The sequence below is a fragment of the Poecilia reticulata genome, linkage group LG3 (genome assembly GCF_000633615.1).
Source record: "Poecilia reticulata strain Guanapo linkage group LG3, Guppy_female_1.0+MT, whole genome shotgun sequence".
NCBI lineage: Eukaryota > Metazoa > Chordata > Actinopteri > Cyprinodontiformes > Poeciliidae > Poecilia > Poecilia reticulata.
In genome coordinates this window covers 32688178-32703301 of record NC_024333.1, presented here as the reverse complement: position 1 = coordinate 32703301, position 15124 = coordinate 32688178, and the positions used below count along the sequence as shown (strand labels likewise).

The 15124-nt window shown below is 40.5% G+C and overlaps 1 protein-coding gene across 1 annotated transcript in view; it reads left to right on the top strand.

Moving 5' to 3' along the window:
* crtc3 (CREB regulated transcription coactivator 3) overlaps window positions 1–15124 on the top strand; it is a 44465-nt gene that overhangs the window by 26133 nt on the left and 3208 nt on the right. Inside the window, exons 6-13 of the mRNA XM_017304040.1 lie at window positions 380–483; window positions 5814–5864; window positions 5946–6031; window positions 9609–9658; window positions 11418–11638; window positions 13128–13363; window positions 14323–14457; window positions 14524–14682. Coding sequence (XP_017159529.1) covers window positions 380–483; window positions 5814–5864; window positions 5946–6031; window positions 9609–9658; window positions 11418–11638; window positions 13128–13363; window positions 14323–14457; window positions 14524–14682 — 1042 coding nt within the window. The remainder of the gene's footprint in view (window positions 1–379; window positions 484–5813; window positions 5865–5945; window positions 6032–9608; window positions 9659–11417; window positions 11639–13127; window positions 13364–14322; window positions 14458–14523; window positions 14683–15124) is intronic.

The following is a 15124-nucleotide window of genomic DNA, read 5'->3' as shown; positions in this document are numbered from 1 at the left end:
CACTTATCTGTGTCTGGATTAAGGTTCAAACAAAAAGATATTGTGAAAAAAAAATCTTTTTCATTAACTTTCCAAGCTGCAGTAAACGACAGTGGTTACGATGCATTGGTGACTATATATTTATCAGACATGTCTCGCTTTAGGGTGAGTGTTTGGTCGGAGAGGCAGTTTGTGTTTTGCTCTCAGCGTGCTGCTCGGTTAGTGCGATCCTGTGAGGGTGTAAGTGTAAGGTCAGCGTGAGCCTGCAGAGAAAAGCCGCCTGCGTGGAGGCAGAGAGGAAGCGGAGTGAATCACTGACCCTTACGGTCTTCTCAAACCCTCCTGCCTCTGTCCAAGGTGCTGGAACACTTGGCATAACTCTCCTCTTCCTCCTACTCAGAACCAACTCGGACTCTGCTCTGCATACGAGCGCTATGAACCCAAACCCTCAGGACCCCTTCGGCATGAACCAGCAGATGGGCCGAGGTCCTCCGCAGCGCAATGGTGAGAGTAACACACACTTACTCACTTCAGTTTTTACTTTCTGTTGTTTTTATTCATTTTATTTGACTGTATTTTCATGTGAGAAACTCCTTCGGCCTCACTTTTTTGTACTTTATTTTCGGTGTATAGTTTAAAATTTCAGAGCCTGCAGATATTTTCTGCTCCACCGCTTCGAAATAAGAAATTACCCCAACAGCTAAAAAAAAAAAAACCCTAAAATAAACACATTTATTTTTTCTTCTCAGTTTCAGATACTAAACAGACATTATAAATTATCTGAAACATCCAGAGTGAAACTGCATTCCATTAGAAACATCCTCCTTAAACGTTTTTGTTCACAAAATCTAAAATTATTTGAATGAATCAGTAATGCTTTTAAAATCTTCTAACAAGCATTTTAATTTTTGTCAAAGTTGTGTTCAGGCAGTAATACATTAAGTAGCATTGCACCAGAGTATTTCAACTTCCCAAGCTGCATTTTCATGTGAATATTTTATATATATTTTCTGGCAATAAATAATAAGTGAAAAAGTATTGCTGATTATTTTCTCATTTATTTCATCCTGAAGTCCAACAAACTGAAATCAGCCAGTTAGCTAGTGAGGCTGTCTGCTCTGTTGCTAGCCTGAAGCCCGCTGCTTTACAGGCTCACTGAATATTACATTTTTATGAACAGTCGAGTTTATCCTTCTTCAAAGAATGTCAAATTTACAGAATTTGACCTGAGTTTGGTTGGACTTCAATGGCAAAGTTATGAACCCTTAAACGTGAAAACCTGGAATACATTTCTGATCATGATGTCGAACAGAAAGGCTAGAAATCAGGTGAGGGACCGAGTCCTTTAAACTGGATCCAAAATCTCCTCTTTTTTTTTTTTTACCACAAGATGTATGTTGGAAGATTTAAGTAACTTTTTAAAGTTCAAGTATACTTCTGTGTCAAATTATTTCACAATTACAGCTCCTCTTAGATCAGGGTTTTAACCTTGACCGAAGTTGATGACTGATGCTAATCGAGTTTAACAATTATGGCATAAAAATAATAATAAGATTTCTGTATCCAGATTTTAGCACTAATCCATGTTTGTCCCATAAAAAGAAATGAAACGGTTATTTTCCAAACCGAACTCCATCATTATGTTGTTTTGTGATTTGTGGAACACAAAATAATAAATATTTTCAACCCACATGTGCAGAATGCCTCAGAGCTGTCAGAGGAATCTATAAATCTGGGGAAAGGCTGGAAAGTGAACCACAGCACGCTCGGCCTTGCATGTGTTTCCTGCTGTCAGACAAACTTTCTGTGTGTTTTGTCTTTTGTGTGAGAGAGTGTAAACGACCATGAGGAGCAGGGCAGACATCACATGTTATACCATGAAAGAGTAGGTGGAATGTTATCGGCGGGTCACGCAAACCGCCGACCAGGACAGGAAACAGCCATCTGGAAGGAATTTCTAATTTTACGGAGAAATTTTTGCCGCATATTCAACATCTTATCTCTAAAATCAACTGCAGTGGCGTTCGGCTTGCAGGCAGCTCCGATGGTTGTTATCATCCAGGTTTATGGTGTTTGTGTTTCTGTTCTTCTGGTCACTGATTAACAGAGAACACAGTCCATCCAGGCAGCTTCTCTCTCTGCTGGTCCACACATCTCCAAACCTAGAAATCTAAGAATCCCAGTTTCTGTTTTAGTTCCCGGGACAAACCTCAGAGATTTTCAACCTTTTACTTTTTCTGACATTTCCTCTGTCGCTTCCCAGATAACCCTCCTTTATTTCAGCACGTTCAAACAGGATGTTACCTTAAGAATGAGCTTCTGCCAGTCCGTCTGAATCGAACCTGTTCAGGGAAATGAATCACAGGATGGTGTGTGAATGGGTGACCTTAGACCCAGGTGGAAGTGCCGGTCTGTCAGTGTTCAAACAGTCGATGGAATCAAAAACGAAACACGCTCTTTTTGTTTTACTAACAAAAGAAAACTAATTAATGGTCTTACTTAGAAGTTTTCATCTCTTTAAACATTAATGGTGACTTTACTGCCACCTACTGGCCTAATGTGATTATTTAATTGCTTTTTTGTTAAAAGCAGAATAATACCAGATATCTTTTTGTAGTAAAAGTGTGGATATTTTTTCCCATCTGTATTTTTACTGTAGATTCAGATTAGTACAAACATTGTTGGACTCTTCTTCACATCCTCGCCTTTCTGAACAGCTACAGCAAAAACTGACTGACTGCCACGAAGTGAAACAGAACGACACAGGAAGTCATTCCTGCACTGACACTTTATAACCGCAGCCTCTGACTGAACTCTTTCAACCTCAATGGAAATATCCTCACATTCTTTCTTTTTAAATCTTCAAATTTATTTTTTATTTACTTCTAGTAAGGTTCCTGGTTTGTAATGTTGAGAATTTTTCCTGAGGGGAACAATAAAGTATTTCTGATTCTGTTTTTAGTCCAAAGGATGTTCCTAAAAAAAAAAAACAACCTTCCTGATTAGAAAACCAGGAATGCTAAAAATGTATTGGTACATTTTGACGGCCATGTTTCTCTTGTGAGTTGCAGGGAAATGAGATCAGGACGGCATCTCTGAAGATTACATCCAGCATCAAATCACTACATTTGTAATTTGCTTGGTTTCTCGGTGCAGATATGCTTATTAAGCACAATCCATACCGTTTCAAACAGGTTGAGTTCAGAGGCTCAGGATTTCAGACGCTAAATATGTTTGGGATCAAACAAAATGACAAGATTCTTAGAAAGGTTGTGGAGTCAAAATCTGAAGTTTCTCAAAAAATAAACTTACAATTTAAAGTAGAGATACTCAGAAAACATACTTAAGTAGAGTACTCGAGTAAATGTACTCTGCTGCTTTTCACTGCTGGCTACATGCAAATTTCAACACGTGAAAAATCTCAACAGTTTCTTCAGAATGTGTCGATATAAGTCAGCAGAAAAAATCCAGTCCTTTAAAAGTAAAGAATAGTAATGATTTAAACAGATCTCAGTGCGTTTTCACACCTGATGGCTCCGTAGACTCGATTTAGGACAAAATTGCAACATTTGTTGCATTTTCAGCTGCTGCGGTTCGTTTTCACTTCACTACGTCAAACAAACCAAAATAATTGGAAAACATGTTCCCCCCGTCGCCTGTGGGGGCGCTGCACCAAGAACCAGTGAAGGGAACCACACAAAAATCCTCTGAAGACACTGAGCGCAACTTCCTTCTTCAGGAATGTAAACAAAAATGTAGTGGCGTCAGATTTTAGCGGTTGGAGGATTTCTCTTTAGCTTTTGGTAAAAGACCATGAGCCACTCTTCTGCTAGTGCGTTTATTTTGGTTGGATTTACCCAGAATGCCCTGCTCTGTAGTTTTGAAGTGGTCTCTAGTCTGCACCAAAGTTCACTTCAACCAAACCGAGACCGAGGTTTGTAGGCGGAGCGGAGTTCGCATTAGAGTTCGCGTTCACACCTTCCCAAACGAACCGGACTTTCCAGCCCAACGGACTGGAGTTGGGTTAAAGCGGACGGAACAGGGATGGTGTGAATGGACCCTTAATATCACTCTGTGAGAAACAAAGGCAGCTCTTGTTGGAGAGCGAGCGGCACTTCCTCACGAGCTGAAGCGTGAGCGCGCCGAGCTGCAACGCCCCGGGGCCTCGTTGACACCTCTCAGGGTTCTAGCCGGTTTGGAATGGTGTTAAGCCCCGGCTGATTAAAGAAGCAGCTAACTAGAAATTACGGCACTGACTCACTCTGCCCTCCGGGAGGAAACACCTCCAGTTCTGCTACACTCTATGATTTCCCTGCCTCTGGGAAATGAGCAGAGATCTAACGTTCGACCCCGCAGCTGTCAGGCTTTTGGTTGGTGCAGACCATGTTTTAGCATTTATTACCTCCATATTGAGCTCTTTTCTGCCAAGGACACAAGCCAGCCATTTTCCATCCCAGTTGTCTTGCTTCCTCCTAGTTGCAAGTGTGAACAACAGTGAATAAACACGGTGGAAGGGGGCCTGAGGGCTTTAGTGGTGCCAGTTTTGTATCGCCTCATTGTCCCATCTGCAGCAGAGGCAGAAAGGGAAGTGTCTGAAATGAAAGACTGATTTTATGCACTGCAAAAACACCAAATCTTACCAAGTATTTCTGTTTAGTTCTTGTGCAAATACCTTGGTACATTTGAAATAAGACTAAACTAACGTTCAAGTAACTTTTCAACGAGATAAAGGAGTTTAAGTCGACAACTCCTTTGATACTGATGAAAAAGTGCCAGATCTGACATATTATTTCACTTATGATAACATAAGTGAAATAATATGGGGAAAATGTCTTGTTACAGTCCACCAGTTGAACTAGTGTTTTCATCAATATTAAAGCTGTAGTTTTGTTTACATATTTGTTAAAATGATCATTATGTCGTGACGGTTTAACATAAGACAAACAATCTGTGAAAAACTCAACCTCCTCTGCCTTCTCCCAGTGCTCCCAGTACAAACTGCAAAAAACACACCTCTCATTCAGAAACAACCAATCAAGGCCAGGAGGTGGGTCTTAGCGCTGTCAATCATCCTCATGCTCACAACCTCCCATCTTTGCTACACTACAGCTGATTAACCACAACATGGTCTGCTACCAATGCTAAGGCTAGTTAGCATAGCCACTGATAACCGAGCATAAACGGTTTTCCTGTAATAAGTTGTTTTTCCACCATTTGTACTTTGAGCAGCGCGTACAGGGGGTTGATTGACATGGTGACAGTTTTAATAGATATGGAAAAAACATTCTTATAACATGCTGAAGCTTTAAGGAATTATTGACTTAAAACAAGCTCCTATATCTTGCTGAAAAGCTGCTTCTAAGTTAGCTTGGTCTTTTTTCAAACTAGAACAAACATGTCGGGTAAGATTTTGTGTTTTTGCAGCGATGGAGGAAGAAGGAAAGAGCAGTTAGGGGATCAAAGGAGGAAAATCTGATTTATTTCCTAACAGAAGTTTTGAGCAGGAAATATTCATCAGAATCAACCAAATGAAAAGCTAAACCAAAATTAACCTGCAATAAAGAGGAAGAATGTTTTCTTTGAAGCAGAAAAACAGAGTTTCTCTCCGTTTTCGTCTTTCTTTGATGTCCGGACCAACATTCCTCATCTTTGATTAATGACGGCGTGCCAGCTGCTCGGTACCAGTTAGCATGTTAGCATGCTGCTCCTGTCAGGGCGCTGACTGCTGACCCAGACATGGTGGCATTCTTTTCAGCAGGTGGTTCTAATTAAGCATCCTCTAATCTTCCTCTGCTCTGGTTTGCTTTATGTCTTCCATGCTGTTGTTCATGGAGGCTGGCATGCAGCTAGTGTCAACGAGGCCGACGTAGACGGCAGCGGAGACGGTGGGTTCACATTTCTTACCCCCTTTCCAATATAATTGAGATGTTTTTTGTTTTTGTTAATTTGCGTGTTTCTCCCTGCAGTTTTTTCCTTTCCTGCTCTGCCGAACGAGGAGAATCTGATGGGCGTTGGGAAACCTTTCCCCAAGCAGCTGTGGGAGGCCAAGAAGGTAACGAGGTTTTACTGCTTCACATCGAATCGTTTTACTGCTGCCTGCAGGAAACAAACAAAAAAATGTTTTAAAATGATTCTGTCTTCCCTCAAGAAGAATTTAAGTCATTTGCTGAGCAGATTTTTGGTGAAATGTTAGTAATTACCAAACATAAACCACAAAATGTCATGTTTATTTATACATCACTTTGATCAAAGTGCTGCGCATCAAATAAAACGCAGGGTAAAAACTATTTAAATTCCTGCAAACAATCAAATCTCCTGCTTAGTTAAAAGCAGAGGAATGAAAGTGGTGAGTTTTTAACTGGTTATTCCAAACAAATTGATTGTTTATTTAAATAGGACACATACAAGAAACGGATCAAGACAATCTAATTCCTGCATCACAATATTTATAGCACAGCTACTTCAATAGAAAGGCCTTTGAATGAAATGTTAAAACCGATACAGTAGAAAGGTCGAAAATAGATGTAAAACAATGTTTTTAAAGCCACTGAATCAAGTGAAACATCTTGATTGTCCATGTTGTCACAAAAAGTGTTTTTATCCTCTTCATAAAATCAAGTTTTTTATGATTTTTGTGTTTTTAAATGTATCTCAGTAATTCTAAAGATTTTCTTGGTGATACTGAGATTTATTATTACGTCTGAGATGAGTTAGTGTAATGTAAAAATAATAATAAAAAAATAAACATTTTGGCACTCTTCAATATTTTCTGTTCTAAAAAACCTGGTTTTCATCATTTACTTTTATAAAAATGATATTAAACTTACAGATATGAGCATTAAGCTTTAAAATATTCCAACATTTTCAGGCTTTTCATCCACCCCTCCTCTGACTGCACCATAGTTGAGCTTTTTTAAAATTTTGAATCTGAAAAATGTAAACTCAGTATTAGGGTAATCATAGACTGGATCTGCAGTAGCAGTCAGTCTGGCAACTAATCTAAAGAGGCCTCTGACTGAAGAGGACATGCTAACAGCTCCGTTTCCAGACAGAAGAGATGATAATCCAGAGTAGTTTGGATGACATCAACAGTTGTTAGCTCTGCTAATCCAGCTCGTTTGCTTTTGCCGCTCCTCTTTGAATCTTCCTGGTCGCGTGTTTAGAAAGCCGGACGGAGAGACGTTTGAACTTCCTCCTCTCTCTGCTCTGCATCCAGGAAGTCTCTGTTTCAAATCCTCTGGAATTTGGGGTCATAGTTCATATATTAGTTGAGCCTTTGAGATGCTAATCAGCTTCTCCCAGTTGTATAAACGACACCTTGTTGCTATGGTTTCCCACCATAAAACGTGTACCAAAGTAATAGGAAGGTAATAAGAATTTATTAATTATTTTGTGTAACGGGGCATGTCTGTTTCATTGCTGACCAGACGTCAGCAGGTTTAAGTTCATGATTAGAAACATGTTTGTAAGCCTCGCTGTGGTTTGTTTTGACTGGACCAGTGTGGAGCTGTTTGGGTTTTACACCTACTGCTAACCTCTTACCACCTGTGAAGCACAGCAGTGGGGGCATCATGATATGGGCTTGTTTAAAAACAGCTGAACTTTGACCCAAATCGAGTCATTCTGTAGTGGAGCGAAATTTATCCAAACATTGTGAGACGGAGACTGCTGAGAGTTATTGCTGTTGCTGACTCATGGGGTGTACTTAGTTTTTCAGGCTGTGATTTAAAGCTTCAGCTTTATGCATTTATGACAGCGTGGAATCTGTGTGTTTTATACACTTTAGATTGGATTTAACTCATTTTACAGCCTGGTAAACACCAAGTCCATTTTAATTCTGATACCTAAAACCTCAGAACTGGCAGAGGGTGTACTTTCTTTTTATAGACTGTTTTTTTTTTCTTCTCTTTTTACATTTTCCTCTTTGCTTTTCTTTTTCCCTCTTTTCCTTTTAACAATTTTTTTCTGCTTCCCTTTTTTTTCCTTTGTTCTTTTTTCACTCGTTTGTTTTTCTTATTTTCTTTTTTTAATGAGAAATATCACCAGAGCTATAAACGTCGTGACATCAAGGCTCTGCTTTAGAGATGAGTATTTATCGCATCTTTTATCTCATTACAAGAGTTTTGATTTATCGTTGTCACAATAAATTCCAATTACTTATTTAAACTCCCCCAAAATCTGTCCAAATTGCTAATTTTACTAACGTTTTTCCACGTTAGTAAGTTTGAAAATATGAAGATATAAATCGGACTCCTACAGAAGCAAATAGGAATGTTTTTCAAGAGCAGTATTTGTGTTTGGGCTGTCACAACCTTAGAGCTACCTAAAAAACAATCAATAAATAGTTGTTATTGTTTTTATTGTTATCACAATAGTGCCACAAAATATTGTGATAAAACTTTAATCCATATCACCCACATCTGCTCTGGTTATCTCTACATCCTGATATACAGATTCAGAGTCGGTCTTCGGTGCGTGTTTCCTCTTGTCTGAGGAGAGAGCATTTAATCTGGGTGGGAGCTTTGAGTCCAGATTCCTGACTTCTGCCATCACCCGCGTAGAAACCAGAAGCGAATTCGATGCGCCGCCACTTTAAGAGCGGTCTGTGAAGCGACGGCGAAGCGCCCGGGTCAGTTCGGGTGATCACAACACCTTAAATTCCTGCCGTGACTTGGCAGAAACATGTTCCCCCACCGGTCCAACCGGTCCTTCCTGTTCCTCTCTAAACAGACAAAACCGAGCCAGACGCACGTTTCTACAATCCCGATTGTTGACGACAGCGCGAGGTATTTCTCTGACTTCAAAGAAAGGAAGCTCACTGCGAAAACAGTATTTTGGTCCCGATTCTAAAGCAAATATCTTAATACATTTGAAATGAGACGAAATTAAGTTTTAAATAACTTTTCATTAAGAAATATGAGCTTGTTTTACATCAATAATCCCTTAATATTGATTGAAAACTACTAGTTCCATTGGGAGATTATTATTTCACTTGTAAGATATTTTCGCCATGTTCAGTGAAATAATCTGCCAGTAGAAGTTTAACTTTGTCGTCAATATTAAGAAATTCATCATTTGTGTTTAAATGATGAACTGAAATTAAATATAATGACTTAGATTTCAAATTCCAAAAATATTTATCAGAATTATCGTTTTGTTTATTTGTCTTTCCTGCTGGTCCTTATCTTTAGATGACAACTCCTTCTATTTTAATTGTTTTCTTTATTTTAGTCTAATAAATGCTTAACTTGTGATGCATTTTGGGAAACTTTTGTTTTAAACAACATGTTTCAAGATCAATTAAGTATTTTTGAATTTTCTGTTATTTAGTTTTTCCCTCCTATGAGAACTGAAATTAAATACAACTTAAAAATATATTTTATGCTTATGATGTAGTTATGTATTTCTGATGAATCATGGACATGAGAAAAAAACAAAAAGGTGGGAATAAAAGACGAATAAAAAATAAAAAAGAGAAAAAAATTATGGAGATGATTAATAAAAAGCTCAAATATCTGCATCTCAATCCCTAAAATAGTCTGGTGCAACATGACTAAACATACAAAGCGGCGGAGGGTGGAAAATGATCAGTGATTGATAATAATCAATTAATTCTGATTGTGTTTCAGGTCCAGTCTCTGGCATCAAGACCGAAATCATGTGAAGTGCCTGGAATCAAGTAAGTCCTCAAAAATTTACTCTAAAAATAATTAATCTCCAAAAACATCTCAAAACAATTGAACTAGTTCAAAATTTACATGTCTTTACTGGAGGAGAGCTGAACATAAAGTCCGGAAAATTATTTTATTTTCCACCGCATAGATTTTGTTGTTTTAGTTCTTGACCAGTTTAAGTTCAGCTCTACTTTTCACATATTTACACGTGACTTCAGAAGCCCAACTCTCGCAAAACTTTAGATTTTTTTTTTACTTTACAACCTCAAATTGTGATGCATTAATGTAGATTTTATTGGAAAATATCAACACATTTTATCTATAAGTAATTAATAAACGTTTCAGGTTTCAGCCGTCTTTCCTGCCGCCCTGCGACTGTAACATCATAACTGCTGTCTGTGATTCATGAGTCACGTTCTGGTTTCACAGAATACAACATCCTCCTCCAATGAGCCGCCAGAGGTTCAGGATRTCTGCGAGGATGTTTGTTTTAATGCAAATTTAAATAAATGAAACAAAAGGATCAGAATAGCAGTCGGTCTGCAGCCTGATTTGCTGGTTTCTGACAAACACATGCTTTTATGAAAGCAACCATTTGTTCGCTGTGTTGTTCTGTGGCAATTCATGATGAGTCATGGTTGATTTCCATAATCACATGTTGGAGAAATAGGAACATTAGCAATAAATAAAAAAAAGGGGACAGTTAATGAATTTAAAAAAAACAACCAGATGAAGAAAGCAGTGGCGTGTTTGGGCTGTGGAAGATGGAAAAGAGGGCATTTCAGAAATTTTCTAGAAATTTCTGAACTGGTTAGAAAAAAGCTCAGAAATTTAGAGCTTAATGTAAAAAAAATCGTTAAAAATACTTGGAAATTTCTGAGTTTGAAAAGTTGAAAGTTTGCTAGAAGAAATTTAGATTAACCTCAGAAATTTTCCAGAAAAAAAGTCAGTAATTTCACTTTTGAAACTTCGGAATTTCCAAGTTTTTTTCTAGAAGTTTTTTTGGGATTAATCTCAAATTTTCCGGGTATTTTTCTAGCAAATATACCGTATTTTCCGCACTATAAGGCACCTAAAAAACTTCAATTTCCTCAAAGGCCGACAGTGCGCCTTATAATCCGGTGCGCCTTAAATATGGACCAATATTGAGCCACAACAGGTCTAGCAGCTACGGTAAGCAGCCGGTGATTTCATTTTCCCCCGTAGAAGAAGAAGCACGCGGTGCATGCTGGGATAGTTGTCAGAACGCTGGTTTGTTAATAAAGTTTGATAATACATTTAAAGCCAGGGGGGGAGGAGCGGGGAAAGAGAGACAGGATGCGGTGGCAGCGTGTCGGTTGGTCTGCGTTACCCAGAATGCAGTTGGGCACAATATCACAACACCAACACCGTGAGTGAAACAACGACTGGAGCAGCTACTCAATAAAGTACTCTGGGACCAGTTCTTTACAAATGTAGATGTGTAATAATAGAGTACGGAACAAATTGGCAACCCAAACTGAAGCATCTATTCTATGCGCCTTATAATGCGGAAAATACGGTACCAGAAAAGGCAGGAGCGTTTTCTCACAAAGTTTATTTCTTAAAGTTGAAAATGTTCAAGTTCATAAATTTCCAAGATCTTTTCTAGAAAGTTTCTGAGAGTAATCTAAAGATTTCTTAGCTTTTTGACGTATTTTTACTTCTTGTTTTCTATCTACAGTGGCCCTAGTATTGCTTTGAAATGGCAGCGACGGCAGCTTTTAATAATCATTTTTTCCACAGTATTTTCCCGTCTCCGGAGCAGAACCCGGGACTGTCCCACTACCAGGGCTCGCTGAGTACCGGTGGCTCTCTGCCGGACCTCAGCAACCTGCAGTTCCCCTCGCCGCTGTCCACCCCGCTGGACCCTGACGACGGCAGTGGCTACCCCAACCTGAGCGGAGGCAGCAGCACCGGAAACCTGCCGGCCGCCATGATGCACCTCGGCATCGGGAACTCACAGGGTGGGTGGAGACGTGCAGTACGGATCCAGACATCTGTTAGAATCAAATATCAGATGCAAACAGTTAATTGTTGATTAATGGTTTATTTGACCAAAATTAGTGATAGTTGATTATCTAACTGAGTCCACTTAGTACTACTTTTAGTGTTGTAGTTTGGCCGCCATCCAGCAGAGGGCACCGATTGTCATTGTTAAAGCGAAAGACGTTGTAAGAGATACAAAGATGGCGGCCATACCGGGACGAAAAGAGTCACCAGTTCCTGATCGGGTCCGATATGGCATGAAGAATATGCTTAATGCGGTTATTGGAAATATAAACACTCGACAAACTCCTTTTAAGTTTCACCTTAATGGCGCTGATTCAGTCGAGCTGCATGACGGAGCAACGTCAGCTTCTCAACCGAAAATACTTATCAGCTATGGAGGTGAGGATGAGGAGACGGAAAAGCAGAGGCATGGTAATAAAAACAAACAAAGTTGACGCTAAGCAGCACTGTTGACTTTGAGGACTGTCGTGAGTTAATGCACTTAATTTAGTGAAGTTTAACTTTCCTTCTAGAGCCACCGCTGACGGGGAGGGTCATATTTTATTATTTCCTTTTATTTTTCCATTCAGCAACCTAACAAGATCCTGCTACGTTATATTTATAGACAGGTCTAGAAAATAGACAGGTGGTCTAAGTTTAATAATGTTTATGCAAGCAGCATTTAATACAGGTGATACAAAATGATGCTGAAATTTAATGATTAAAAATTTTGCATGCGATGAAAAATGTAGCTCTTCGTGATATGAAAATCTGGTCAACCCTCTTGAAACTCAAGTTTTTAAGAAAACAGCCGCTTATCAAATAATCATTAGCCCATAAATAAGATCAGTCAACGTTGGATAACTTGTCTCCCTGTCAGAGGTGGTGATGAAGAACTTTTTCTGGTTTTCTGGCTCGTCTTCCTCGTGTTTCTGCCTCTAACCCAAACATGAAGCTTGAAACTTCTCAGACGTTTCCTCTGTGCTGAGGCTGAATATAAAGAGGAGGCTGATCTGCTGTCGATTTTCGGTGCTGTTGGCTTTAATATTCAGCTTTCAGATGTGAGAACTACTGCTGCAGCATCTCAAAACGTGCTCCGCGTTTCTGCGCCAGCCGATCATACATTATTAATGCCTCTCTGAGGGATCTCTCTGTCTCTGACTTGTTCACTCGCAGATCCGATCACACCCGCTGCTGCTCCCTTTCACTCCTTCCTCTTTGTCTGCACTGTCGGCCTCTGATGTCGGACACAGTTCAGCTTGGCCGCGCACCAAAGCCACGCAGGAATTTTGACCCTCTTTCTGGCTCTGGACAATCGGCTCTTTTCTTCCACGCTCGTTTCCCGTTCACCCCTTCCCTCCCCGCTCGCACAATGCAGTCCAGTGTTTCACTTTTGAAAATCAGCAACATCCATGCGCGTGAGTTCTGCTGGTGAATCTGAGTCTTGTCTTTCTGTCCCGGCAGGTCTGTCCTCCTCGTTGAGTAACCCGTCCATCCAGGCGTCCCTCAACAACTGCCAGCTGCAGTCGTCGCTCAGCAACCCGTCCATCAACTCGTCCGTGCGTCTGCCCAGCAGCTCGCCCCGCCGGCGGCCGGCTCCCATCAGCCCCCTCACCTTGTCTCCTGGAGCCGAGCAGCGCAGGGGTCTGTCCAAGCAGCTGTCTCCCACCATGTCCCCCTCGCTGTCCCCCATCACACAGGTACATCAGCTTCACACAGAAACACAAGCTGCTTTCACACCATTTAATCCGACTCCAGTCCGGTTCGTTTGGGGAGTTGTGAATGCGAATTCAGACTCCAGTCTCCATTCAGTTGAACTGAACTCTGGTGCGGTTTGGATGTAAATGTGAACACAAGGCGGACCAGAAACGGGTCCAAAAGCAGGAAACGAACTATAGCACAGGGCATTCTGGGTAAATACAACTAAAGTGTGAGAGTGTAGCGCTGGTGGGAGAAACGTACGACAGCAACGCATATACAAAGAAAACAGAAACAAAAAGGAGGAGTACATTTACACCAACTCTAGAAAAAACATGTAAACATTTTTTGGAAATATTTCACTTTTTAGGGAGATTTTAGAGATTTCCAAATTTTTTTCTCACAAACTTTTGCCTTTTCCAGCTTTTACATTTTCTTGTTTTTTCCGGAAAGTTTCTAAGATCATTCTCAAAATGTCAACGGTTTTTGGTGGGAAATTTACTTCTTTTTTAAATTTCTTTCTACAGCGGCTGCATTCCTCTGTCGTAGAAATAGTTTGTGATGTTTTATCAAAGACGAAAGAGAAATAGTACAAATGCTAAAATTTGACACCACTCCTTTTTGTTTACATTTCATTGAGAAAGAACTTGCACTCAGTGCCTTCATTTGAGGTTTTCGTGTCGTTTCCTTCAGTGGTTCTTGGTGCAGCGCCCCCGCAGGCCAGGAGGGCAACAGGTTTTTCAAGTGTTTGGTCCTTTTCAGTGCAGTGTGAAATAAAACCACAGCAGGTGAAAATGTAACAAATGTTGCAGATTCCGTCTGAAGGTTTATTCCCACCTGCGACTCTGATACTCATTCTTCTGTTGAATTATTCTGCATTTATTCTATTAGAAACTAAAAATTTGAGAACCAATCAACCTTTAGGTTCTGTCTTTTTGGGTCCTCGCCGTCTTCTCTGCAGGGCGTCGCCTTGGATACCAGCAACATGCCGAGGGAACCGCCTCCGCCGTACCCGCTGTACCAGCAGCCACAGCATGCAGTGGATCATGGCCGGCCGCACCAGCAGCACCAACAGCAGCAGCCGCACCAGCAGCCAGCGCAGCATCAGCAGCACCAACACCAGCAGCAGCACCAACACCAGCAGCAGCACCAACACCAGCAGCAGCACCAACACCAGCAGCAGCACCAACACCAGCAGCAGCACCAACACCAACAGCAGCACCAACAGCATCAGCAGCACCAACAGCATCAGCAGCACCAACAGCAGCAGCAGCCTGTCTCCCCTCTTCAGAACATCCCTCTGGACTTCAATACAAGCCAGGTGGGTCCTGCACACAGCAACCTCATTCTGTCACGTTTCTGTTTTTATTAAATTGTTTACATTTATGGTGGTTGAACAAAAATAACATGTTTGGCATGTAGATGGTGTCTAATGGTTACTATGGAGACTTGGTGACCCCAAGAGGTCACACTTTGCTGCAGTGACCTATGGAGGATTGTTTCATGTCTTTCTAAGGGACCCTACAGCACCTTTATTCACTCATTTTTACACAAATGGCTCTAATATTATAACTCTTAGAATGTTACTTGAAATTCTGCAGTTCAGAAATGAAACCTGAAATCTGAATCGGGCAGTGAAGGTCTGAGTGGCGAATCTCTAAAAACATGCAAAATAATGTAAAAATGCATCAGATTTAACAGCTGAAGCAGTTGCAGCCGTTTTCTGCTGCTGCAGTTGCAGCCGCCGTTTTCTGCTGCTGCAG